This window comes from Opisthocomus hoazin, chromosome 15 (genome assembly GCF_030867145.1).
Source record: "Opisthocomus hoazin isolate bOpiHoa1 chromosome 15, bOpiHoa1.hap1, whole genome shotgun sequence".
In the NCBI taxonomy this organism is placed as follows: Eukaryota; Metazoa; Chordata; class Aves; order Opisthocomiformes; family Opisthocomidae; genus Opisthocomus; species Opisthocomus hoazin.
This window is the reverse complement of record NC_134428.1, coordinates 25035353-25063033: the sequence shown is the minus strand read 5'-3', so window position 1 is coordinate 25063033 and position 27681 is coordinate 25035353. Positions and strand designations below refer to the sequence as shown.

The following is a 27681-nucleotide window of genomic DNA, read 5'->3' as shown; positions in this document are numbered from 1 at the left end:
TATTTCTCCACGCACCCCCAGGCTCCTTCACCGGAGCGAGGAGCAACGGGGGATTCATTGCGCTCTCCCTCCCGAGACCCCAGCTCAGCACCCCAGCAGCACCCTGCGGGTCCCCCCGCTCCGACGCCAGACGCCCCATCTCCCGGGGTGCCCAAGGAAGGGCCGTCGGAGCGGCTTCGGGACGTGGTTTAGCAGGCACGGTGGTGGTGGGGTGATGGTTGGACCTCCTGATCTTCGAGGTCTTTTCCAACCGTAATGGTTCCATGATTCTATGATTCCCAACCAGGTGGACCGGTCCCATCTGAGCATCCCCCACCCATAAATCATAAAATCATCAAGGTTGGAAAAGACCTCTAAGATCATCGAGTCCAACCGTTGCCCCAAAACCACCATGCCTACTTAACCATGTCCTGAAGTGCCACATCTATGTGTTCTTTGAACACCTCCAGGGATGGTGACTCCACCACCTCCCTCCCACCCAGCACCCATGTCCCCCCGAATCCCACCACGCTCTGCCTTCAAGGCAGCAAGTTCCCAAGTTGATTATTCATCATGTAAAAATAACAAATCGTTTTTGGCTGGATTAGGAAGCATTCTCACTATTTATAAATAGCTGGGTGGTGCTCAGGAAACTACGGAGGGATGAGGCAGCAGGGAAACACGACTCTCCCTCCCTTCTGAAATCCCACCCAGGGCACGGTGAGTCACGGGAACGGCGCCGCGTCCCCCCGGGAGAGCGAGGTCTCACCTTTGGCGTGCTCCTCCGTGGGGGTCACCCCCAGCTTCTTGAAGTAATCGTCTGTTTCGGGGTCCACCACCAGCAGCCTGGCTTCGTTCTCCCTGGACTTGATGTGGGACACCACCTCCGCGTGCCGCAGCCCTTCCACGTTGATCCCGTTCACCTGCAAAGCCACAGCATCAGAACCCAGAATCACAGAATGGCTGGGGTTGGAAGGGACCTCTGGGGTCCCCCAACCCAGCCCCCTGCCCAAGCAGGGTCACCCACAGCAGGCTGCACAGCACCGCGGCCAGGCGGGGCTGGAATATCTCCAGAGAAGGAGACTCCACAGCCTCCCTGGGCAGCCTGGGCCAGGGCTCCGTCACCCTCAGAGGGAAGAAGTTCTTCCTCGGGTTCAGCTGGAGCTTCCTCTGCTTCAGTTTGTGCCCGGTGCCCCTTGTCCTGTCGCTGGGCACCACTGAACAGAGTCTGGCCCTGTCCTCCTGACCCCCACCCTGCAGATATTTATGGGCATTTCTAAGGTCCCCTCTCAGCCTTCTCTTCTCCAGACTGAACAAGCCCAGCTCCCTCAGCCTCTCCTCGTAGCAGAGATGCTCCAGTCTCCTCCTCATCCTCGTAGACCCAAGTCTGCGCCTCCCGCAGCGGAGCTGCTGCTCCCAGCTCACAGACCCCCAGAGCGACCTCCTCATCCCCTACGGGATGGGATTTTCCTTTTTTAATTTCCGCTGGGATGACGGGAAGGCTACAGGCTTCTTCCTCCCCCCTCTCACGCCAGCCACAGCCTCCTGCCACCCCCCAGCACCAGAGCATCCTTCGCGTTGCTGCACACCTCTGCCTGTGCCCACAGCCCGGGCGCGTGTCGGGGCCGCAGCCCCCAGGCTCTGCCCTCACCTCGCCCGCCGCAGCGCTCCGACTCCCCTCCTTAACCATTCCAGACCCAGCCTTCACCCTGGATGCACCCCAAGTGCTGCCCACGGGGTGCAACCGCGAGCGCGGGCAGCGGGCTGGGTGCCACCGGCGTGCCAGGCGGCCGCGGCATCACCGCGCCGTCGCTCATCCCTCCACGATGGAAAACCACGGATTCCCCGTGTGCCCCCGCGCCTGCTGCATGGATCCACTCCTCCCTTCCCTGCGTTGCCACGGGGAACGTGGTCCCCCACTCCCGACTGGTCCCCGCAGCGAGGGGACAGTGGTGATTTCCAGGCGTTGTTCGGGTGGGGAACGAGTCGCCCTTCGTCCCCTCGCCGCCGGACCCGCTTTTCTGCAATAAAATTCCTTCCAGTGCTCCCGCCCGTCTCCGGCAAAGCTCGACCCACCCGTCGCCACCCGTCCTGCCCTTGGCATCCGAAGGTCCCAGCCCGCGGGACGGCAGAGCGCGGCGCTGATTCGGCTTGGATGGAGGGTGGGGAGAGTTCTGGTGGTGCAGAGACCCCCGGGAACGGAGTAACCTCCTCTTAAAAATACTACTCTGCTACTACAGCTTTCTGAAAGAAATGAAAGAGTCATTTTTCAGCCTGGAGAAGAGAAGGCTGAGAGGGGACCTTAGAAATGCCTCGAAATATCTGCAGGGTGGGGGTCAGGAGGACGGGGCCAGACTCTGTTCAGCGGTGCCCAGCGACAGGACAAGGGGCAACGGGCACAAACTGAAGCAGAGGAAGCTCCAGCTGAACCCGAGGAAGAACTTCTTCCCTCTGAGGGTGCCGGAGCCCTGGCCCAGGCTGCCCAGGGAGGCTGTGGAGTCTCCTTCTCTGCAGATATTCCAGACCTGAATGGACAAGGTCCTCTACAGCCTGCTCTGGGTGACCCTGCTTGGGCAGGGGGTTGGGCTGGGGGACCCACAGAGGTCCCTGCCAACCCCCAACATGCTGGGATTCTGTGATTCTGGCTTTGGGTTCCCCTTCATGTTTCGGATGCCTGAATGCAAACCTGGGGCAGCAGCAGGTCCTGAGGGCCAGGATACGGCTGCAAGGGCTGGGGTGGAAAGGGAACCCCCCCCCCAAGCTTTGCATCTCTCCAGCAACCTCAGCTGCCGCCTTGTAATCCTGCTCCATCCTCAGCAGCATCCTCGGGGCAGTCCAGGTCACCCCGATTCACGCCCTGGGCTGCTCCCCCCCTCTCCCCAGCACCCCCAGGGCAGCAGGACTTGGCGAGAGGAGGGGGGAGAAGCATCAAATATTTATCAAAGCCCCACAGAGCAGCCACGGAGGGGATTGGGTTTCCGAGCTGGCCGGCTCACCCCTCGCCGCTTTGTGCTCCGCCAGGCTCTCCGCCAAGCGCCGATAAATAAATAACACAACGCCTCGCCGCGACACCGCGCTGCCGGGAGCTGCGGCCGCCAGCACCCCGCTCCCGGCCCCACGCTGCTCCCGCCATTAAACTTTCAGGTGCCGGGGAAGAGGCGGCAGCTCTGAAGAAGGGCTAGGAAGCAGGCGAGCGCTTTCACCCTCAGAATCCCCCCGGAGTGTTGTCTTCCAGCAGTGGAAGCCCCTTTCCCCCTCGGAGCTGGCAGCCAGGGCCACGGCTCGGTCTCCGTGGGAGGGTTGGGGGTCCGTGGGGACACCCAGGTGCTCCCGCAGCGCAGAAGGGGTGAGGGCTGCCGGACCCAGCCCTGCCCGTCCCTCCGGCCGCGCGCGGCCCAAGCTCTGCCAGCTCTGCGTGGGGAACCCTCATTCCCCAGGGAACACCCAAGATGCTTCCCAGCCCCATCAAAACCTGTGTTGTCCAGCACCCCGCGACCGGGAAGCTGCTTCCACGAGCGGTTTCGCCCCATCTTTCACCATTTCGTGTCTTAAAAATCTCTGCAAAGCTTTTTTCCCCTCCTCTTCCAAATGCCCCCCCACGCCTCCCCGCATCCCTGCCAGCTCCAGCACCGAGCAGCATCGGGCAATGCCACCGAGCCCGGGGCTTGCCGTGCTGCGGGGTGGCAGGGGGGGAGATGGGCACCCACCCAGTGCCCCAGCTGGGCGCAGGGTCCCACTGCCAGCCCTGAGCCACCCGGACGGGCGCAGGGGCCGCAGCTCGCCCGTGCCACCCTCCCCTGTGCCAGCCGAGCCCGCAGCACCTGGATTTTGCCACCCCAACGTGCTCCCTCGGCAAGAGCTGCCGAAGGACGGCAGAGCCGCGGGGTCTCACGGCTCTGTGCCACGGAGGGGTGCAGGGGGCACCTGACGGAAACGCTCGAGGGATGGGGGCTGGCTTCAGGCCCCCCGAGGGTCCCATCGCTTCTGCTGTCCCTTCCCAGCCCCGAGATGGGGACAGGACCCGGCTGCTCCCGCCAGGCTGGGCAGGATTGAACATCCCCGTGCTGCACGTGCCGAGGGAACCCCGACGGCTCCCCGGGAGGGGGGTGCTGAGCCCCCCGCGCCGTTACCTCCACCAGCCGGTCCTGGGGCCGCAGCCCCGCTCTGGAGGCCGGCGAGTCGGGGTCGACCGAGCGGATGAACTGCCCCGGCCGGGACTTCTCGCTGTGCAGGTTGAAGCCGTAGCCACTGGGGCCTTTCTTCAGGTGGCAGAGACGGGGGCACAGCTCCTTCTGACCGTTCAAATCCTGAGGAATGGAGAAGGGGTTGGGGGGAGACAAAAATATTTAATTTTTAGGTTTGGTTTTGCTCTAAGGCAGATGCAATTGTAAATAAAGCTACCGAGGAAGCATCGTATCTGCACCCCGTCCTCCCGCTCCCCTCAACGGGGACAGCTGAACAAATGAGCTTCCTCTCATTGAATCTATTTTAGAAAATCAATTGTCCGAAACCACTCCAGAAAAATTAAAACAAAACAAAAAATGCATTTCCTTCTCCAGAAGCAGCCCAGATAAAGTCCACCCGTACACCGAGACCCCCCCGGCAGCGGCCAAGCCCCACAACCCCGGGCAGGGAGGAACCAAACCCGAGAGCCCCGGTGAAGCACCCAGGCTCACCAGGACACTGGATTAACCTTAGTTATTTATTTAAGGCAGTGCCGTGCCCTCGGTGACACCGGCATGGCCTGTGGGCAGGATCACCTCCCTGCGGAGGGGCTCTGGGGTCGGGGTGATGGACCCCATGCCCGACGGCTCCCCGCAGCACGGACAGACGGACGCACAGGAGGAGCACATGGACGGACGGACGTACAGGAGGAGTTCAGCACCTTGCCCCCATCCCACAGAAAACTCTTTACGGCTCCTCGGGGCGGCCGGAGGAGCTTTCCTCCAGGTCTGCAGGACCCACCGCGTTCCCTCGGACGCTGCTCTCCCCACCGGCCCCCGCACGGCCCCTTCCCAGCCCACGGCACAGCACCGCGTCGGGGATCCGCGTTCCCATCTGTGGCTTAAAGCAACCCCCCCCGCCGCAGAGTTTTAGTCTTTCATGAAAAGAAACGCTGCTCCCCTCCTGCTAACAGACCTTATTTTTTTCAGCTCGCATTCACAGTGAAATCTCTTCCAGCCTCTCCCTTTCAAACCAAAAACCCACGCAGCAATTTCCGCCACGTTCCTGCCTTCGCCAAAAGGCACCGGTGAAACGCCACAACCCGCAGCCCCTCCGCTCCCGCCGCGTGCCCAGAGCGGTGCCCCCTCGTCCGCGGCTCCCGCACGCCGTGCCGGCGTTGTGCTGGGACTGCCCGTCCCGGCAGCTCCCGGCTCTCGCAGCACCTCGGGGTCGTTTCTCCGGAACACCCTCAACGCTGCTCAGAAGTTGCTTCCTCTCCAGGAGGGGCTGCGGGGGCCGAGGGCACCCATGGCCGATGCCCAGGAGACCCGGCCTGGCCATCACTTGGCTCATTTTGACCATGAGCCAGCAGCGTGCCCTGGCTGCCAAGAAGGCCGATGGGACCCTGGGGTGCATCAAGAGGAGTGTGGGCAGCAGGGCGAGGGAGGTTCTCCTCCCCCTCTGCTCTGCCCTGGGGAGGCCCCATCTGCAGTGCTGTGTCCAGTGCTGGGCTCCCCAGTTCAAGAAAGGTGAGGAGCTACTGGAGAGAGTCCAGCGGAGGGCTGTGAGGATGAGGAGGGGACTGGAGCATCTCTCCTCTGAGGAGAGGCTGAGGGAGCTGGGCTTGTTCAGCCTGGAGAAGAGAAGGCTGAGAGGGGACCTTAGAAATGCCTACAAATATCTGCAGGGTGGGGGTCAGGAGGACGGGGCCAGACTCTTTCCAGTGGTGCCCAGCTACAGGACAAGGGGCAACGGGCACAAACTGGAGCAGAGGAAGCTCCAGCTGAACCCGAGGAAGAACTTCTTCCCTCTGAGGGTGCCGGAGCCCTGGCCCAGGCTGCCCAGGGAGGCTGTGGAGTCTCCTTCTCTGGAGATATTCCAGCCCCCCTGGCCGCGGTGCTGTGCAGCCTGCTCTGGGTGACCCTGCTTGGGCAGGGGGTTGGGCTGGGGGACCCACAGAGGGCCCTGCCAACCCCAAACACTCTGTGACTCTGTGACTTCGCCCGCGGCTGCAGTGCCGTGTGGGGACAGAGGTGGGTCAGGACTCAGGACCAGCTTGACCAGCTCAATCCCAGCACCAGGAAGAAGCGGGGACAGGAGATGACCAGCCAGCTCGGAGCTGCCCACGACGCCGCGCAGGAGGGACACCTCGGCCACCCCGACCGCTCGGGGCCGGAGCACCAAATCCCTCGAAAAGCGCTCACAAACGAGAGCCACCGTCGGCAGCTGCAAACCATACGGGAACATTTACAAAAATGAACTTGGCAACACAATTTTTCATAAAAAAGCACAGAGGGAGCTGCAAGGGAAGCCTTGTGGGGCGCGGGGATGCCACCAGGACAAGTTTTGGAGGAAGAAAGATCCTCGGGCACATGCCCAGGGCGATGCTCTTAGCATCGACACCTCCATGCACAGAATATCAGAATATCACAGAATATCACAGAATAGTAGGGGTTGGCAGGGACCTCTGTGGGTCACCCAGCCCAAGCCCCTGCCCAAGCAGGGTCACCCACAGCAGGCTGCACAGCACCGCGTCCAGGCGGGGCTGGAATATCTCCAGAGAAGGAGACTCCACAGCCTCCCTGGGCAGCCTGGGCCAGGGCTCCGTCACCCTCAGAGGGAAGAAGTTCTTCCTCATCTTCAGCTGGAGCTTCCTCTGCTTCAGTTTGTGCCCATTGCCCCTTGTCCTGTCACTGGGCACCACTGCAAAGAGCTTGGCCCCATCCTCCTGACCCCCACCCTGCAGATATTTGTAGGCATTTCTAAGGTCCCCTCTCAGCCTTCTCTTCTTCAGGCTGAACAAGCCCAGTTCCCTCAACCTCTCCTTGTAGGGGAGATGCTCCAGTCCCCTCACCATCCTCATAGCCCTCCGCTGGACTCTCTCCAGTAGCTCCTCATCTTTCTTGAACTGGGGAGCCCAGAACTGGACACAGTACTCCAGATGAGGCCTCACCAGGGCAGTGTAGAGGAGAAGGAGAACCTCCCTCGTCCTGCTGGCCACACTCTTCTTGATGCACCCCAGGATCCCATTGGCTTTCTTGGCACCCAGGGCACGCTGCTGGCTCATGGTCACCCTGTCATCCACCAGGACACCCAGGTCCCTCTCCACAGAGCTGCTCTCCAGCAGGTCCACCCCAGCTTGTACTGGTGCATGAGGTTGTTCCTCCCCAGGTGCAGGACTCTGCCCTTGCCCTTGTTGAACCTCATCAGGTTCCTCTCTGCCCAGCTCTCCAGCCTGTCCAGGTCACGCTGAATGGCAGATCAGATCTTAAAAAGGAAAAAAAAAAGGAAATCATCAGTGCAACACCCACTGATCGATAAAGCTCAGCTCCGGCCAAACCAGGTGGGGCTGCCAACGCAAAAGCCGGGGCCGGCCACGACCCCGCGCGTGCGGCCTCTCCCTCGCTGCGTTTTTCCCATGGCCCCGGCGCGGTCAGCTCACCCCGTCTGCAAACGCTGCCGGCTCGCCTCGGAGTTCTCCAAAAACCGAAGAAAACAGGAAATGATTCAAGCGGCCGAAGAGGGTCGGACCCGCGCGGCCGTGGAGGACGCACGGGGCTCCGCGGCTGGGAAACGGGGGAACGCCTCGCAAGCGGAGGAGAACGCGGCTGGGATCCCCTCTTCAGCCTTAAAAAGGGCCTTTCTCAACCATTTTCCTCCCGCTCCATTTTCACGGGGTCAGAGCTCCGGCAGCAGGGTGAAAGCACGGAGAAAGTCACCCCAGAAGGGCGCAGCGTGGCTGCCTGTCCCAGCGCGGGGATCCCCAGTCCCTCCGCCCTCGGGGGAGCCCCCGGCATCACCGGTGCCATCAAACCACCCGATAAATAAACCACGCAGGGGAAAGCGTGGTCTGCAGGGTCCCTTTGGCTGCGAGGGCGGTAACCGGTGCCACGTCCGAAGCGGGCTCGCTCTGCTTTCACCGCAAAATCTTGAATTCAAGGTCCTTAACTGAAATGAATTCAGGATCTTTGTTTAAGACAAAAAAAAAACAACCCTAATTCACAGAATCACAGAATCAGAGAATAGTAGGGGTTGGAAGGGACCTCTGTGGGTCATCTAGTCCAACCCTCCTGCCGAAGCAGGGTCACCTACAGCAATTCAACATCTGTTCCGAGCAGAAATCCTCGGGCAAAACTGCTTATCCTCCCGCAGAGATGATCCGGGGCTTTCGCCAGGGTCTTAAACCTCCCGACTAAACAAAATCCTCGGCCGCCGGAAGAAACAGCTCTCAGGTCCACAAAGCCCCTCCCTGGGATTAAGCGCCCACCGACGCTCCCCTCGCGTCACCCAGCCCCGAGCACCCGCTCGGACTCTTCGCTCTCACGCGCTCCGCTCACACGGAGCTGCCGCGTCTCCTGCCAGCTCTGTTCTTTATTTCCTTCCCGACCGGTGCCAGCGTTTGTGTTCTGGGAGGACACTCCCTCAGCTCCCGGGGGACTTGGCCTCTGTGAAAGCCAAGCCCTGCGACGCGGCGCTCCCTGTAACGGTGCCACGTTCCCTGGGCTCCCCAGAAACCCCCGGCACTCGCCCCGGCAGAAACGGGGGCTCTGGAGGAGGCTTCGCTGCCCTTGCCCACGCCAAGAACAGGAAAGCCAGTCTGGGTAAGTTGGATTCACGCATATACTAGAAAGCAATAAAAATTCACTGCGTGTTTTGCCTATTTGCATGCCAAAAAAATTTGCAAGATGTAGCCATTATTTTTTTTCTAGGCATCCCGATACTGCCAGTGGCCGGTGAGTTCATAAGCTGGATCAAGACGCCACGCCACGCCACGGCACGGCACGCTCCACCTGCCACCATCACCGCCTGCACCCGTCGGCAGGGACGCGTGTGCGGGCGAACGCTGCTCGGACCACCAGCCGCATCGCCACCCCGGCCCCGGCGCTGCTGCCCCAGAACCTGTCGCCATTTCAGAAGGAAAAAGGTTTCGGAAACGCTGTTCGAGCTGGTCCATTTTCAAATGCACAAACAAGACATTAAATAACAATGAAACCCCTTCAATAAAATCAAAAAAAAGAAACAACTGGTTGGGTGTTGCCAGCTCTCACAATCTCACTGCAACTCTCGCAGCATCCGATTTCTTTTTTTCCCCTTAAAAGTTTCCAGTGCTGCTGCTGGGAGCCGGGGTCCCCCGGGGCCACCCCTCAGCTCACTGGGATCCCCCAGGGCCACCCCCCAGCTCGCTGGGGTCCCCCAGGGCCACCCCGCAGCTTGCCCGGGTCCCCCAGGGGCCACCCCCCAGCTCACCAGGGTGCCCCAGGGCCACCCCCCAGCTCACCGGGGTGCCCCAGGGCCACCCCCCAGCTCACCGGGGTCCCCCGGGGCCACCCCCCAGCTCACCGAGATCCCCCGGGGCCACCCCCCAGCTCACCGGGATCCCCCGGGGCCACCCCCCAGCTCACCAGGGTCCCCAGGGGCCACCCCCCAGCTCGCAGGGGTCCCCCAGGGCCACCCCGCAGCTCGCCAGGGTCCCCCAGGGGCCACCCCCCAGCTCACCAGGGTGCCCCAGGGCCACCCCCCAGCTCACCGGGATCCCCTGGGGCCACCCCCCAGCTCACCGGGGTCCCCCGGGGCCATCTCCCAGCTCGCCGGGGTCCCCCGGGGCCACCCCCCAGCTCACCAGGGTCCCCAGGGGCCACCCCCCAGCTCGCCGGGGTCCCCCAGGGCCACCCCGCAGCTCGCCAGGGTCCCCCAGGGGCCACCCCCCAGCTCACCAGGGTGCCCCAGGGCCACCCCTCAGCTCGCCGGGATTCCCCGGGGCCACCCCCCAGCTCACCGGGATCCCCCAGGGCCACCCCCCAGCTCGCCGGGGTCCCCAGGAGCCACCCCCAGCTCGCCGGGGTCCCCCAGGGCCACCCCCCAGCTCGCCGGGACGCCCCAGCACAGGCTTTGTGCCACCCCTGCAGCGACCGGGACCATTCCCATTCCGTACACCGGGATGGGACAGGCACCCTCCACCACACCGTCCGCATCACCAATGTCACCAGCTCTGGTTAACGAGGTGTTTCCATGTGATTAATGAGCAGGTGCCAACCTCCAGGCAAGCAGAACCCACTCGCAGAAGCACCAAACCAACCGGCGCTTTGGTCTTCCCCGTTACCTGACCAAACTCACCTCCCAGATTTTGAGGGGCACCAGCGCAGCCCCCCACGCTCCGCCGGCCAAGCAAACCCCCCCCATCCCTTGAGAAGCCCCTCCCTGGCTCCGGCACCCCCAGCTCAATGCCACCAGGTCACCAGCATCAGAGACCCCCTCGCCATCGCCGCTGCCCCAGGTTTTGAGCAGGAACACGGACGCTGCCGGCTGCACGACGTGAACTTGCCGGCAGCGAAGCCCAACACGGTGGGACCGGCCGAGGGTCCCCCCGCAGCCGGGATGCTCCAAGCCGGCGGTGGCCAGGTCCCAGGACCATCTCCAGCCCCTCTGCCCCGCAGCTCCTCGGCTGGCTGAAACGCCTTGAGAAGTCAGGCTTTAGGGGTCCATTCCAGGAATAACACCCCGGTGCCAGCGTGGACACCCGGCTCCTCCAGGAGAGGAGGAGGAGGAGGAGGAGGAGGAGGAGGAGGAGGAAGACTGAGCACACACACACACACAGACACAGAGCTAATCTAGTGGCCACAGCCAGGTCGGTACCATCGGCACGCTGCGGGCAGAGCGGCTCCTGCAGACCGATGCGCCGAAGCCACGACGCTGCCGTGCCCCTCAGCAAAGGGGTTCACCCCCTGGACCCCCCCCAAGGCGGAGGGGATGCTCAGCACCGCCGGGAAGCAGGCAGTGCCCCACGGCAGCACCGCGACGGGAGCAGCAGCTTCGGCCCCGCTCGCCCTCCCCGGCGCGGGGATGCGCTCGAAGGGAGCCGAGCTCGTCCGCCGCAGGCGTGACAGCCACCTCGGCTGCGTCGCCGCGCGTCATCACCGGACATCAGGGCTCGCCACCTAATCGGCTCAGCCCTGCCCGGGACCACCCCGCCCCGCAGCACTCGCACCCACCAGCCCCATCCCGGCGGGCTTTGCTGTTTGCTGGGGCAGCTGAACAGGCTGCAACGGCCGCGGTTCGGAACTGCAGCACCTGGACGCGCTCCAGGCTCCGGCTCGCCCCGCGACGCGTCAAGCCTTTCCGCCTCTGCTCGGCCGAGCTGGAGAAAACACAGGCAGCAGCGCTCTGGCCTAATTTACATTGTTAACATATTTTCTTTTAAGTCCTCTCCCGTGGCGTTTCCTCTCCTTTCGCGTGTGGTTTCGGTCAGAAAATGGCTCCTCTGCTCGCCCGCTCCCTGCAAAGCAAACCTCCGGCAGCAGAGCCCGCCGGGGCTGGGGGACACCAGGCTCCCATCTCTCAGGACGCCGAGATGTCCTGGGGGGACGAGGGACGCGGCTCAGGGCCTCAGCATCCATCCCCGCTGCCTCACCTCCAGCTGGGACCGCTCCATCCCCTGCACCGTGGCTTCGCCGCCGCCGGCAGCAAGCGCCAAGGGATGTGCCAAGGGATGGACACACCAAGGGACGGACACACCAAGGGATGGACACGCCAAGGGACGGATGCACTAAGGGACGGATGCACCAAGGGACGGACGCACCAAGGGATGGACACGCCAAGGGACGGACACGCCGAGGGACGGACACGCCGAGGGACGGACACGCCGAGGGATGGACACGCCAAGGGACGGACACGCCAAGGGACGGACACGCCAAGGGATGGACACGCCAAGGGACATACGTGCCGAGGGACGGACGTGCTGAGGGACGGACGCGCCGAGGGACGGACACGCCAAGGGATGGACATGCCAAGGGATGGATGCACCAAGGGATGGACATGCCAAGGGACATAGGCGCCGAGGGACGGACGTGCTGAGGGACGGATGCACCAAGGGACGGATGCACCAAGGGATGCGCTGAGGGACGGACACGCCAAGGGATGGACGCACCAAGGGACGGACAAGCCAAGGGATGGACGCACCAAGGGACGGACACGCCAAGGGATGGACGCACCAAGGGATGGACACACCAAGGGATGCGCCAAGAGACAGACATGCCGAGGGATGGACGCACCAAGGGACGGACACGCCAAGGGATGGACGCACCAAGGGATGGACACACCAAGGGATGCACCGAGGGACAGACATGCCAAGGGACGGACGCACCAAGGGATGGACACACCAAGGGACATAGGCGCCGAGGGACGGACATGCTGAGGAACGGATGCACCAAGGGATGGATGCACCAAGGGATGTGCTGAGGGACGGACACGCCAAGGGATGGATGCACCAAGGGATGCGCCAAGGGACGGACACACCAAGGGATGGACACACCAAGGGATGGACACGCCAAGGGACGGACGCGCCGAGGGACGGACGCGCCGAGGGACGGACGCGCCGAGGGACGGACACATGGCCACCTTTGCGGGTTACGGAGCAGGGCGTCAGCGCCGGACCCTGACCAGAAACCCCCCCAGCGGCAGGCAGAGCAGCGAGGGGCGATGCCGGGAGCCGGGAAGGAGCCGAGCAGGGGGGAGAAACCCACGCAGGAAGGGGGCCCGGGGCCGCAGCACCGCCAGAACAAGGGGCCCATTGACACCCGCCCCGACACGGGCACCCTCCCTCGGCGGTCACGGTTACACCGGGAGCCGAGCTGCGCCGCGGGCGAGCTTTAATTGCCATTATTATTACTACAATTATGCTGGAAGCTGAAAGGCGGCTGCCTTCGCTCAGATTTAGGGATGCGCTTAACTTGAAGCAGATGCTTCTCGCCCTGATCCGGGAAGGGGACGGGGGGTCCTCACGCCCCCGACGTGAGAAGCCGCTGTCTCCCACGCTGCGGAGAGGAGGAAAGCCGGGGGACACGGGAGCCGTGGCTGCTGGCAGTGCCCACAGCCCGGCTCGCCAGGAGAGCCGGCGAGGCGCTGGGCTGGTGCCATGGCCGGGAGCAGGATGGCGGCCTCATCCGCTGCCGGGCCAGGGATCCAGTGCTCGCCGCAGCCGGGCTGGTTTGCCTTCCCCTTCCCCCGGGAACGGCTCTCATTTTCCCATTAAAACAGCACCAGAAAGGGGACTATTGTAGCCCTGCATCCAGCGGGACCACCGTGACACTACGGAGGGGGGGGACAGGGCTGACTGCTGATGGCAAATGTCAAAGGAGACTCAAAACCCACAGAATCACAGAATAGTAGGGGTTGGAAGGGACCTCTGTGGGTCATCTAGTCCAACCCCCCTGCCGAAGCAGGGTCACCTACAGCAGGCTGCACAGGACCTTGTCCAGGGGGGGCTGGAATATCTCCAGAGAAGGAGACTCCACAACCTCCCTGGGCAGCCTGTTCCAGGGCTCCGTCACCCTCAGAGGGAAGAAGTTCTTCCTCATCTTCAGACGGAACTTCCTGTGCCTCAGTTTGTGCCCATTGCCCCTTGTCCTGTCACTGGGCACCACTGAAAAGAGCTTGGCCCCATCCTCCTGACACCCACCCTGCAGATATTTGTAGGCATTTCTAAGGTCCCCTCTCAGCCTTCTCTTCTTCAGGCTGAACAAGCCCAGTTCCCTCAACCTCTCCTCGTAGGGGAGATGCTCCAGTCCCCTCCTCATCCTCGTAGCCCTCCGCTGGACTCTCTCCAGTAGCTCTTCATCTTTCTTGAACTGGGGAGCCCAGAACTGGACACAGTACTCCAGATGAGGCCTCACCAGGGCAGTGTAGAGGGGAAGGAGAACCTCCCTCGCCCTGCTGGCCACACTCTTCTTGATGCACCCCAGGATCCCACTGGCTTTCTTGGCAGCCAGGGCACGCTGCTGGCTCATGGTTAACCTGTCATCCACCAGGACACCCAGGTCCCTCTCCGCAGAAAGCGGAGGCAGAGCCCCCCCCGGTCTGCGCTGCGGGGCAGCGGCCGCTCTCCCACCATCCCCACCGCTGCGAAAAGCGGAGTGAGGATGCTCCTGGGGCTTCCCAAGCTCCGGAATGGTCCTCAGCCCCACGGTGGGACGCTGCGGCCCCCCGCACGCTGCCGGGAAGGGCTCGGGGGGCCCCCTCCCCCCCTGGCCACACACGTTTCGCCCAGCTCCGTCCCCCAGCGCCGAATGGGCTCAAGCTCCAGATGTTGGCGAAACGCTATAAATAACGGCGGGGGAAGGGGAGCGGCGGCTGGTGGGAGACGCCAGCCCACCAACACATGAGCAGACCATCCTCTTCCTCGCAGGGCTGGGCTGCGCCCGCCCGCAGCCAGATCTGGGGAGGATGGGGGCAGTTCCAGCACCCAACCGGCGAGACCCCCCCAGCACCTCCGGGGTGATTCCGAGGTTTTCCACCAGCCAGGCCAGGAATAAATCCTCGGGCAGGACCAGCTCAGTAAACACCCTGCTTCCATTTTCATCCGGCCACAACCACAATTACCGCCCGCCCCGCAGCCGGGGAGGTGTTGCAGCTCAGACAGCAGCCGCCAAAAGGGAAAAACCTCGCTTCCTTCTGCCAGTACGGACCCGACAGCCCGACCGACGCTCGCTGTCAAAGCTCACTGCTCCACGGCATCTCCTGCGCCGCAGCGGCCGCTGCCTCCACGTCGCAACAGCCGGGAGAGAGGTCTGGGCGCTCCCAGGGACGAGCGGGGACTGCGGCAGCGCCCACAGCAATCCCAGAATCCCAGCATGGCAGGGGTTGGCAGGGCCCTCTGTGGGTCACCCAGCCCAACCCCCTGCCCAAGCAGGGTCACCCAGAGCAGGCTGCACAGCACCGCGTCCAGGGGGGCTGGAATATCTCCAGAGAAGGAGACTCCACAGCCTCCCTGGGCAGCCTGGGCCAGGGCTCCGGCACCCTCAGAGGGAAGAAGTTCTTCCTCGGGTTCATGACACAGCGGAGGGGACGGCGTGGCTCGTCACTGGTGACCCGCAGCACCCAGCAGCCCCTTCCAGGGCAACGCAAAAGCAATTAGAAAAAAAGCAACACGGTCCTTCACTGTCCCTGGCACCCCAGGGCGACGTGAAGAAGAGGTCCGCGCCCTCCCTGAGCCACCCACCAAAGTGTCCAGGTCTCCCCCGAACCCCTGCACCCCAACCTGGTCCCTTCCAGGCGCTCTGGGATGCAAACCCTGTGGGGAGCGGGGTGGCTGTGCCGGACCCCGCCGCAGAGCCGGACCTCGGCCACGGCCCCAGACCCCACAGCAGGTCATTATCCCGAGAAACCGCCGGGCAGGAGGAACCCAGAGCAGGAAGGATGTGCAGGGTGGGGAGGACGCCTGACCTCCAGCCCGCGGTGACAGTGCCGGCCAGGCTGGGCTGCCCCACGGGGCACAGCTCCCGCAGCCCCGGGCACCCCGCACTGGAGCCGGGTGATGGGAAAAGCATTTCTCTCACGGCCTCACATCAGCAATTTGCTGCCAAAGAAATAAGAGCCCGAGACCTCATCAGGCACTGACGCCCTAAGGCGAGGGGCTAAGCCTGGATTTGCCCCTCTCTGAAATCCCCAGCATTGTGCCGCAGCTCCGGCTTTACAGAAATCCCCAAGGACAAAGGGGCCTCTCAGCAGAGGGGCTGAAGCCAGGGCCGTGTCCTGCTAAGGACCACGCGTCCCCGGTGGGGACAACCCCGGGCGAGGGTCCCCGAGAGGGCGGCTGGCTGGTGCGGGGACGCCAGCCCACGCCGGCTCCGTGGGGTCCGTCCGATCCCCCCAGCAGCGATGCCTGCGGCCAAGCTCTCCCTCGGCAACCCCACAGCTGGGGAATTTCTCAGCCACAAGCAGCAGCTTTTTTCCCCCCCCCCATTTGCTGGCGTTTGAGCAGACCCCGGCAGCGCAGGCACCCACGCTCTCCCCCGGGCAGGGCCGGAGCCAGGAGCAGCAGCAGAGCCTTGGCTGGGAGCGCGGAGCAGCTGGCTCGGCCCGCGGAGAGACGGGGAGGGAGGACGGAGCAGCCCGAAGCCGCCACGTGCATGTGTTTTCTTCAAGAGAAAGAACTTTTCCAGCACCCTCTGCCAAGGGAACGTGCAGCCAGGATACCGGCGGGCTCGACAACGCGGGGCAGCAGCGTGGGTCCTGGCAGGCTGGGATTTGTCCAAGAGGAGAGGCAGTGGATCTCCGTTCTGGATCCAGAGATCTGTTTTCTGGCCAGTGGGAGGGAAAGGAGGCGAGGAGCATCGGCTGCGCTGCGCAGGGCTCAAACCACGGCTCAGGCTGCTGGAACCGGGGGAAAAGTCCTTCCCACGAACCCCCCCGGGTGATGGGAAGGCAGCGGGAGATGCTGGGAACGAGCTTCCCCGATCACAGGGGACAGACGTGCCCCGCACTGCAGCACCCCGCACCGGAGGCGGAACTGTCACCCACGGTGGCACGTCTTGACACCCTCAGCCCCGCTCCGAGGCGACGGGTCCCAAACGGAGCCCCCTGCCCAGGGCTGGTCCCAAAGCAGACCCCACACCATAAAACCGCTGACCACGCCGTATCTGCCTGCCCTTTGGACTCCCCAGCTGCTCGCCGAGGCCAAGCCTTGAGCAATCACCAAATCATTCCTTAACGCTGGCCCCGGTCGCTGCATTTAATAACCCTGGGTCATTAGCAGGAATCCAGTCATACCAGCTCTGCGCTCCCACAGCAACCAGTTTGGCATCACCAGTGTGGAGGGAAACCCTCCTCGAGATGGTGGGGGCTCTCAGCAGGCACTGCGATCGCCGCTCCCTCCCCAGAGAAACCCGTACGTGCCACCACCTCCCAGTTACAGGCAGGGATCTCCCAGCCGCACACCCAGGGACAGATCTTTTCTCAAGGGTTTGAGGTTGCTCAAGGGTCTTCACTGCTTGGCTTGCACCCTGTGGGCTGCAGGGCCAAGCTGCAGCACCCGCGCCAGGGCTGGGGGACACCATAACAGCCCACAGACCAGACCCCACGTCCCACAGACCAGAGACCAGACCCCACGTCCCACGGAACCAAACCCCACGTCCCACGGAGCAGGGAACCAAACCCCATGTCCCACAGGACCAAACCCCACGGACCAGGGACCAGATCCCACGGACCAGGGACCAGACCCCACGTCCCACGGAACCAAACCCCATGTCCCACAGAACCAAACCCCACAGACCAGAGACCAGACCCCACGTCCCACAGAACCAAACCCCACGTCCCACATCCCAGGGAACCAAACCCCCACGTCCCAGGGAACCACACCCCATGTCCCACAGCTGCTGCCTGCCCACTGCAACCCACGGCCCAGGGACCAGACCCCACGTCCCACGGACCAGACCCCGCGTCCCACGGACCAGACCCCACGTCCCACAGACCAGACCCCACGTCCCACGGACCAGGGAACCAAACCCCACATCCCATGGAACCAGACCCCACGGACCAGGGACCAGACCCCACGTCCCACGGAACCAAACCCCATGTCCCAGGGATCCAAACCCCATGTCCCACAGCTGCTGCCTGCCCACTGCAACCCACGGCCCAGGGACCAGACCCCACGTCCCACGGCCCAGGGACCAGACCCCACGTCCCACAGACCAGACCCCACGTCCCACGGAACCAAACCCCACGTCCCACGGAACCAAACCCCACGTCCCACGGAACCAGACCCCACGGACCAGGGACCAGACCCCACGGACCAGGGACCAGACCCCACGTCCCACGGAACCAAACCCCACATCCCACGGACTAGGGAACCAAACCCCATGTCCCACAGCTGCTGCCTGCCCACTGCAACCCACGGCCCAGGGACCAGACCCCGCGTCCCACAGACCAGGGACCAGACCCCACGTCCCACAGACCAGGGACCAGACCCCATGTCCCACAGACCAGACCCCACGTCCCACAGACCAGACCCCATGTCCCACGGAACCAAACCCCACGTCCCACGGACCAGGGAACCAAACCCCACGAACCAGGGACCAGACCCCACGTCCCACAGACCAGAGACCAGACCCCACATCCCACGGAACCAAACCCCACATCCCACGGACCAGGGAACCAAACCCCACGTCCCACGGACCAGGGAATCAAACCCCACGTTCCAGGGAACCAAACCCCATGTCCCACAGCTGCTGCCTGCCCGCTGCGACCCACGGCCCAGGGACCAGACCCCACATCCCACAGACCAGACCCCACGTCCCACGGAACCAAACCCCACGGACCAGGGACCAGACCCCACGTCCTACGGACCAGGGAATCAAACCCCACATCCCACGTCCCAGGGAACCAAACCCCATGTCCCACAGCTGCTGCCTGCCCGCTGTGACCCACGGACCAGGGACCAGACCCCGCGTCCCACGGACCAGACCCCGCGTCCCACAGCTGCTGCCTGTCCGCTGCGACCCACGGACCAGGGACCAGACCCCGCGTCCCATGGACCAGACCCCACGTCCCACAGCGCAGGGACCAGACCCCGCGTCCCACAGCTGCTGCCTGCCTGCTGCGTCCCACAGCCCAGCACCAACCCGAGAGCTGCCCCGAGAGCCTGGTTTTTGGGGACGGGGTGCAGTCCCCAGCGGGTCAGTAAATAACCTGCAGCCCTGCAGAAAGCCGGCCGTTAGCCGAGACGTCCAACGCGGGACGGAGCAGCCTGTGCTCTGCACCACGGGCCAGCGAGGACACAGCTCCTGGTCCTGAGCCCCCGCAGCCTCCCCCAGCCCCAAAGGAAGAAGCCATGGGTGCTATATTCAGACTCGCAGAGCCCAATAAAGCACACACAGGGTGGGAGAGAGGCCACGCACGCCACGGTGCTGGCCCTTCGGGGCTGACCTTCCCCAGGCTCCACCACCAAGCCCACGCAGTGCCCAGGCTGGGGCGGGTGGACTAGATGACCCACAGAGGTCCCTTCCAACCCCCACCATTCTGTGATTCTGTGGGATGGGTGCACAGGGCAGGATGAGCTGGGTACAGGTGCTTCGGCTCCGCAGAGCACGCTTGCCGCACGCCCTCCAGCTCCCACCACCGCTGCCCCGAGCGTCCCCAGCGCGGGGACACGTCGCTCTGAGGGTGACGGAGCCCTGGAACAGGCTGCCCAGGGAGGTTGTGGAGTCTCCTTCTCTGGAGATATTCCAGCCCCGCCTGGACAAGGTCCTGTGCAGCCTGCTCTGGGTGACCCTGCTTGGGCAGGGGGTTGGGCTGGGGGATCCTCAGAGGTCCCTTCCAACCCCTACTATTCTGTGATTCTGTGATCTCCCCAGCCCGGCCCCTGCCCCGGGACGGGGGGAGAACAGGCGCTGCTGTGTGAGCGCCGGGACCAGGGAAGTTCAACAGTTTACTCCCAATATTTGTCTTGGCCGGGCGGCACGGCTTGCTGGAGGAAACGGGGCAGGGGGAGGGCTCCAAACATCCCCTGCATTCCTCATAGCGAAAGTAAAGCCAGCGCTGTGGCACCCGCGCTGGGGGGTAACCGAATGCAAGGCCTTTTGTAGCTAAAAATCCTGCAGTAAAACAGGCAGGGGTGCAATTTTCTGAAAAGCAGGAGTGAGGGGCCTCCCTGCCAGCCCTCGGCTCGATGCATGAGCTACCCCCCTCCACCCAAAAAACCACAACTCAACGCTTCTGCACAAAACCTGCCCACGGAGCCGATGGGGACACGGCACCCAAAATCTGCAGCTCTGCCTGGGGCTCTCAGCCTCCTCCGCACGACTCCATCCTCCCACCGCAAAACGCCGCTGCCGGCTCCGTCCCACAACGCCGCTGGAAACCACGCGATCGCACCGAGACCCGACGCGATCGGCGAACATCGGGGCTCGCTCGCTCAGCCCGCGCCGCTGCGATGCTCAGCACAGAAACGACATTTCAAACCCAGCTCCTGAATAACGAGGTGACCACAAAAGCCGCCCCTTCCTTGCCAAAGGCTGCGGGGAGCCCAGCACCCTCCCAGCCGCCAGCGCTTATCTCCAGCCGCGGTGGCCAAACGGCACCTCCATGCCGGGGCAGATAAGGGTGCTCGGAGGCGGCTCTGCCAGAGCACCCAGCGGCGGGTGGTCCAGGACGAAGCCCACCTCCCACGCGGCGCGGGAGGAATTCCCACCGCAACCCCCCGAGCTGGTGCCAGGCTCCGGCTGCTCCTGCCGGGCACGCGCCGGTGCTGGTCGCGGGGCTCCGAGCACCCCGAGGCCGCTGTCCCCGCTGCGACCCGTGCCCGGGGAAGGGCTGCGGAGGACCGGAAAGCTGCAGGGAAAGCAGCCGCCCCGGCACGGCGCTTGCAGAACCGAAAGATGGATCCAGGCGCCGGACAAAACCCAGCAGCCGCTTCAAGGAGCGGCACGAGGGAATTTTTATCCCCGAGCCCCTCTCCAGCACAACACGGGGTCTGCCACGTACCCCACCTCCACCACAGCCTCCCGCTGCGAGCCCCGAGCTGGTTCACAGCTGCCAGACAAGAGCAGGGAACTCTTCCAGGCAGGCTATTCATCCCGCTTAGTACTAATTAGGGCTTGTCTTAATTAAATCCTGCTAACCGTGAACAACCGCAGGGCCAGAATTAACTGATTCACCTGGGCTGGCCTTTGGCCGCTCGCGATGGACGGCTCAGCCGGGTGCGAGCGAGCCGGCCCCGAGGAAGGGGAAGCACCGGCCGTGCCGGCCACGGCGCCCACGGACACGGCAAAGCAGGAGCTGCCGGGGCTTGGGAATTGCTGCTGGGGACCCTGCAGCGCAGCCGGCCAAGGCAGGAGCGGAGGGCTCAGCCCTCCCGCCGCCTTCGTGCTGCTCGTTCCGTTAGCGGGCTCAGCCCCTGTGAGAGGGTCTAATCCTGTAAAGCCACGGGGCGAGCGGCGGGGCTCCTGCCGGGTCTGTGCTGGCAGCCAGCCTCACCCAGCCGGGTTTACAGCAGATGGGGATGGAGGGGCCCAGGACCACATCCGGACACCGGCTCACGGCTGCTCCCTGTCCCGCTCCTTCCTCCAGCACCCCCAGCCGTGGCTCAGTGCTGGGCTGAGACCCCACCGAGGGACAGACCCCCGCCCACCAGAGCCCCACAGAATCACAGAATAGTAGGGGTTGGAAGGGACCTCTGTGGGTCATCTAGTCCAACCCTCCTGCCCAAGCAGGGTCACCCAGAGCAGGCTGCACAGGACCTTGTCCAGGCAGGTCTTGAATATCTCCAGAGAAGGAGACTCCACAGCCTCCCTGGGCAGCCTGTGCCAGTGCTCCGTCACCCTCAGAGGGAAGAAGTTCTTCCTCATGTTCAGACGGAACTTCCTGTGCCTCAGTTTGTGCCCGTTGCCCCTTGTCCTGTCACTGGGCAGCACTGGAAAGAGCTTGGCCCCATCCTCCTGACACCCACCCTTCAGATATTTGTAGGCATTTATAAGGTCCCCTCGCAGCCTTCTCTTCTCCAGGCTGAACAAGCCCTGTTCCCTCAACCTCTCCTCGTAGGGGAGATGCTCCAGTCCCCTCACCATCAGCCCCAGGTACCTGCAAGGCAGCCCTGCACGCCACTGCGGCACCGGAGCCCACGGGGAAGCGTCTGTCTCACCTTCCCCTTGCTCATAAAAGTGCTTTTCAATTTGGCTTTCGAGACTCGCCGCTAGCAGGGAGCTACTGCCAGCTTCTTGTACCCGGTAACAAACCCTTTTGCAAGGCTTTAGTGGGAAGAGAGAGACATTCAGCCAACAAAATCCAGCCCAAGTCTGGTGACAGTTCAAGCACACGCAGCAGTGGATCCAAAACACTCTGGAGTCCAAGCCAAAGCTGTAATGAAATTAAATTACGATATGGATCTTGCCAGGAACAATTATGCTGACAACTTGGGTTTTAATTCCTTCTTTATAGAGACCTGTGGATCTGGAGCAACTCTTTGCTGATTGAGTTTAATTTTCTCGCTCCCTCCTAGCCCAGCCTGGAGTCTCCCAGGACCATGGCCCGTAAAAGTCTCCGTACCTAGAGACAGAGCCAAGGACTGGCAGCCAAAACCGGCTCGATTCACACGTTGATTTGTACACCAGGTTCTCCAGCAGCGCTGGGTAACTCACTCCACCCCGCCGCCTCGGTGTCCCCGACCGAAGGGCAGGAACGACGAGCACAGCGGGGATGCCGCGGCCATCGCATCGCACCGGCAGGGCTGCCAGCAGCGCAGGGATGTTGCCCTGCGGATTAAGCGGAGATCGTTCAAACCTCGCTCGGAAGCCAGGCGTGCCCGGCTGGCAGCTGGACGTCCTCGTCCCCTCCGGCCCGGGAACGCACGCTGTAAGTCACCATATGCACAGAACCTTTTCTCCCCGTTTCCACTCCCCACGAGCAGCGCCGGGCGGGAGCAGCCCCGTGCCCGGGGCGGCTGGGGGGAGCAGATGGGATTCACCCAGACCCACAGCGGCACCAGCTTGGGGGTCACGCACCCGGGGGTGTTCCACCCGGCCACGCCGCACCGTGGCACCAGGGACAGTCCTGGATGAAGAGCCGCGACGTGTGGCGTGCTCCCTCCTCCGGAGTGGGTTGAGGTGTTGGGGTCAGAGCAGGCAAGAAACCCCACCCGACGTTGTGTTCAGGTTTCCTCCACGAGCCCAACCAGCCCGGAGAAACCCCGAGGGACGGAGCAAAGTCACGGCAGAGGCTCTGCGCAGCCGCCAGCGCGCACGCAGAAGGCCCCGATTACGCCAGGAGGTTTTTAATTTATTTGAAACCATTTAATATTTTCACTCTTGAACAGAACCATTAAGCCACTGGCGAGGCGCCCGCTCGTACACGGGGCTGCCATTAAAGCAAGCTGCCCGAGCGCATCGCTGCGAGCAGAGGGGTCGGGACCGGCTGCGCCCGAGCAAGCTGCACCTCAAACAGCTCCCGTTTAACATCAGTTTTCAAATTATTTTGAGGACCAAGCTTTTGATTACTGGAGGATGCAGCAGGGAACATCACAGGATCACAGAATGGTCAGGGTTGGCAGGGACCTCTGGGGGTCACCCAGCCCAACCCCCTGCCCAAGCAGGGTCACCCAGAGCAGGCTGCACAGGACCTCATCTAGGTGGGCTTTGAATATCTCCAGAGAAGGAGACTCCACAGCCTCCCTGGGCAGCCTGGGCCAGGGCTCCGTCACCCTCAGCGGGAAGAAGTCACCAGCTGGACCACACTCAGCACCTCTCGGCGTCAGCAGCGTCACCGCTCCGCAGCCAGGCAGCGAGCCGGGATGCAAACGCCCCCCCCCACACTCCTGCCCCCCGCCCAGGGAGGTGGCAGGTCCCGGGGGTGACCCCGCTGTCCCCTCGCATGACCGGGCGTCCCTTGGGAGCGCGTGGCCCCGGGAACAAAGGGCTCTTGGCAGGGCGCAGCTCCTCCCGATGCTAATCTGCCTCCTGCCTCCCGCTCCCTTCCACCCGCTTTGTGTTTCACTAAAAATATTGCAGCGGAGGAAGTTTCTGCCGCGGGGTGGATGCTCTCCTCCCCGGGAGGGGCTTCCTGCACTGCCCTGGCACAAAAATAACCCCCCCCCAGCCCAGCTCCTCCGCGGGACCCACTGCCCGCACCGAGCTGAGCCAGGGAGCTGCGGCCAGGGGATGCCCGCTCAGCCCCCTCCCTCCAGCCCACCCACAGGTCCGGGGTGTTTGGGTGATGGGTCACAGCCCCAATCCACGCAAAAAGCAGCGTTTTGCACCCAAACCCCCTCCCCACAGCACTGGGAGGATGCGAGCGTGCGGGACCCGGGGGGGTCCGAAGCCAGGGCTGACCCTGCCACGCTGCGGCACGGCGAGCAGCGCAGGGGTTCCTTCACCTCGCAGCTCCGTGGGGAAGCGTCCCGTCTCGCAGCTGGGTCGCATCCTGCAGGACAGGGGCTCAGAGCCTCCGAGCGCTGCGGCAGCACCCAGCACAACGCCGTGGGCTCACCGCAGCGCGAGCCGAGGCTCCAGCAATCCCCGCAGCACCCAAACCAGTACCAAAAACCAGCAAAAAAAATAAATCAGAAGTTAACAGACTGACCACGCACACGGGGACCGAGGCTGGGGCTGCCCCGGTCCCAGCGCAGGGTCCTGCGAGGCTTCGGGACACTGAGCCCCCCCAAGCAGCGCAGACCCCGCTGCTCCCAGCTGCCCGCGCACCGGGCAGGGGGACGGAGCTGCAACCGGCTCCTGAAACGGAGCGAAAACCGGTCTTACCCTGCTCCTCCTAACCCGGCGCTGGGCTGTCAGAGGGACCAGTGGTCTGAAAAATCAGTTCTTGTCGTCCATTGAGCCTACGGCGAAGGGTAAAGAGCAAAGCCCATGGTGGAGCCCTGATCTCACAGCCTGGATGGGCACGGGCCACCAGCCCATGGCCCCACCAGGCAACGGGGAGCATCCTGCCGCTGTCCCCGCTCCAGCTGCCACGCGCCCTCATCTCCGTCCCCCAGATGCTGCGAGCTGGAGCAGCTCCAAGCCCACCGGCGTGGACCCTGCCAGCCCCGCGACACACGACGCCGGCGAGCCCGGCGCGATCAATAATGCAGCGGGGTCAGCGCCGGCACAGGGCTGCCGGCTTCCCCGCCGCACGCCAGCCCAGCTGCTCCCATGGGATGGGACCGCAGCGCTAATCCCAACAGCCAGCCCGGTTTCGGTGCTGCTCCTCGGCAGCAGCCAGACCCCTCGCCATCGCCACGCAGCCCTGCGCCCACTGCCACGCCGCGCTTTGCGGGGAGGCAGGGGGTCTCCGGCCCCGCTGCCCAGTAGGCATCTCCCCTTCCCATTCCCCAGCAGGGACGTGGGAAGCCACGCTCCCACCCCATGCCCTCAGCCGGGCACAGCAGAGCCGCGACCCCAGCTCCCGGCAGCCCTGGTGCAGCTCCACGCTCCGGGTGCGGCTCGGGCTCTGCAAAGCGTTTTTCAAGGGGAGAAACGCAGAGCACGCGCAGCAACGCACCCCTGCCCTGACCGGGCACGCACACCGCGGCGTTGCGACTTCGCCCTTTCAGCATCCACAAAACAGCCGCAGGGACACGGCCGCAGCTCCTCGGGCTCCGTGCCGGGGGGCTTCCCCAAGCCTCTGCCCGCACAGCAGGACCCTCACCCTAGGTGTACCAGGGAACGAGCTCTGCTGTCCTCCCCAAGCACCCTCTCCCCCAGGTCCCCCCTCAACTGGAGGCCGGGGAGCAGGGGATGCTGCAGGGAAATGCTTTAATTTAAACCAGGCGCTTATTTTTTGTGGTGTGTTGTGTTTTTTTTTTTTTAATGGCGTAATTACTGTGGACATTTCTGCTCATGTTCGGTTTTATTACATCTCTGTGGTTATTCTACAAGCCCCACATTTTGGGCCTTCACCCAGTTGGCAAAGCTCTCCAGAAACATCTGTCCCAAGTTACCCCCCTCCCAGCGCTCGGGCAGAAAGCTGGCGGCTGAGGATGTTGCAAGGCAGAGTTTTATTTGCGACAGCAAAAGCTCTTATTCCTGAGCCCAACAGAAGTATAAATATTTAGTGCCTTGATATCAGCACTGGCCCCACACCTGCGGGTCCCGACCGGCACCCAGGCACTCGTCCATCCTCCTCGGGAACACGGCCCATCCGCCCGCAGGCACCGCAGCTCCTCTCGAGCGCGGGCCGGTGGCACAGGGGACGCTCAGCACCTGCTTGCTGTCGCGACAGACAGCCACCATGCCCTGTATCAGCAGAAGGACTCCCATTCTCCTGCTGCAGCTCTTCACCGAATCCCAGGATCCCAGCATGGCAGGGGTTGGCAGGGACCTCTGTGGGTCCCCCAGCCCAACCCCCTGCCCAAGCAGGGTCACCCAGAGCAGGCTGCACAGCACCGCGTCCAGGCGGGGCTGGAATATCTCCAGAGAAGGAGACTCCACAGCCTCCCTGGGCAGCCTGGGCCAGGGCTCCGTCACCCTCAGAGGGAAGAAGTTCTTCCTCGGGTTCAGCTGGAGCTTCCTCTGCTTCAGTTTGTGCCCGTTGCCCCTTGTCCTGTCGCTGGGCACCACTGGAAAGAGTCTGGCCCCGTCCTCCTGACCCCCACCCTGCAGATATTTAGAGGCATTTCTAAGGTCCCCTCTCAGCCTTCTCTTCTCCAGGCTGAACAAGCCCAGCTCCCTCAGCCTCTCCTCGTAGCAGAGATGCTCCAGTCCCCTCCTCATCCTCGTAGCCCTCCGCTGGACTCTCTCCAGTAGCTCGCCAGCAGCAACGCTAAGGTGATGCCATCAATTGGAGGAGGCCAATTAACAACCAGCAGCTAATTCCCCTACGTTAGAACTCCCAGACCCAACGGGCTGCTCGAATCCAGCAGCTACAAGACGCGGGTTAGTTCTCCAAGAGATCAACACCGGTGGTAAAGGTCCCTCCGCACACCCACCCCCCGCAGCCGCGCTTCGGCGTGACCAGGGCAGCGACGGAGCAGAATCACATCACCCCAAACGCGTCTCCGTGGTTTCACCGCTGTTCTTGTTTCTCCTACAAACACACCTGGAGAAAGCCAGCAACTCAAGGACGTGGCTAGCGTGGCTCACAGACCCGGCGTGGCCGTGACGGCGGTCCCAGGAACAGCACCTCCCTCCCACTGCGCAGCAGGAGCCGGGGCAGCCCTGCCAGCCCCCAGCCACGCTGCCTGCGCACCCCAACACCTCTGGCACGGCCGGCAGCACCGCTCAGCCCCGCAGCACGCCCGCCTTCTACACGCCATTAGCCCAGGTGTTTAATTAACAGCCACTGCCGGCTCACACCACTGTCCCAAAGGCACCTTGGCAATCAAAGCAGGACACTGTAGGTGACCCTGCTTCGGCAGGAGGGTTGGACTAGATGACCCGCAGAGGTCCCTTCCAACCCCTGCCATTCTGTGATTCTGTGACTTCCCAGCACCCAGCGCAGCCCCCACCACGCTGAGACCCCCCCTGCCCTCCCACTGCCCCCCAAAGCCCGGGGGCTCAACACTTGGTTCCCCACAATACAGAGTCAGAGCCCCAGGGAGAAGCAGAAACCATCCCAGTGGCCATGAGAACATGGCTAGGACAGGGAGCGCGTGGCACAGGGACGCGGGCCCTGCTGCGTCCCCTCCCGGGGGACCCGGCGTGGGGCTGGTGGCGAGCAGGCAAAGCCCCGCAGCACAGGCAAGGCACGGAGCTGGATGCAGCACGGCAGGACGGGGCTCCCCGTGCCACCACGGCCACGCAGGACACGCGTCCCCAGGGTGCCAGGGACGGGTACCACTGCTGGCAGCCAGCCCTGCCACCCTGCTCCCGGGGCAGGCAGCCTGATTTTAAATACACGCTGAATTATGCACGGCATTACCGTGGTTCCTGGAGCACAAGGTCCTGGACACCAGGTCTCTACCGGGGGTGCGGGTTGACCTCCCCACACACAGCAGCTCTACAGGGGGGGGAGTCTTTCCTCTTGCGAAATAAAACAGGGGCAGCAGAGGGGGGAGCTGGCAGGGCTGTGCCCACCCTGCCTGCTGCATTGCCTCCCCGCTGCCCACCACCCCGGGTGCCAGATTTCTCTCATCTTTGTTTCAGCCGCTCGTCGCTTCGGGCTGCGCTGAACAACCCGGCCTCAAACCAAGGAAAACCGCGGCCTTTGCATAAACAAACGCTGCTCAGAAAAATGGGGAGCAGCCCGGAGCATCGGCACCGCTTCCCACAGGGGCAGGCTGGGGGTCTGCAGGGCGGACAGAGCTGCCTCCTCTCCTCCTCCCCTAAACACCTCCAGGGAAGC

General features: G+C 63.6%; 1 protein-coding gene across 1 annotated transcript in view; it reads right to left on the bottom strand.

The window, feature by feature from the left end:
• NHERF2 (NHERF family PDZ scaffold protein 2) overlaps nt 1-27681 on the bottom strand; it is a 43602-nt gene that overhangs the window by 7595 nt on the left and 8326 nt on the right. The window contains exons 3-4 of the mRNA XM_075436098.1: nt 4110-4286; nt 749-902 (exon numbers count right to left, since the gene is read on the bottom strand). Of these exons, the coding sequence (XP_075292213.1) occupies nt 749-902; nt 4110-4286 (331 nt within the window). The remainder of the gene's footprint in view (nt 1-748; nt 903-4109; nt 4287-27681) is intronic.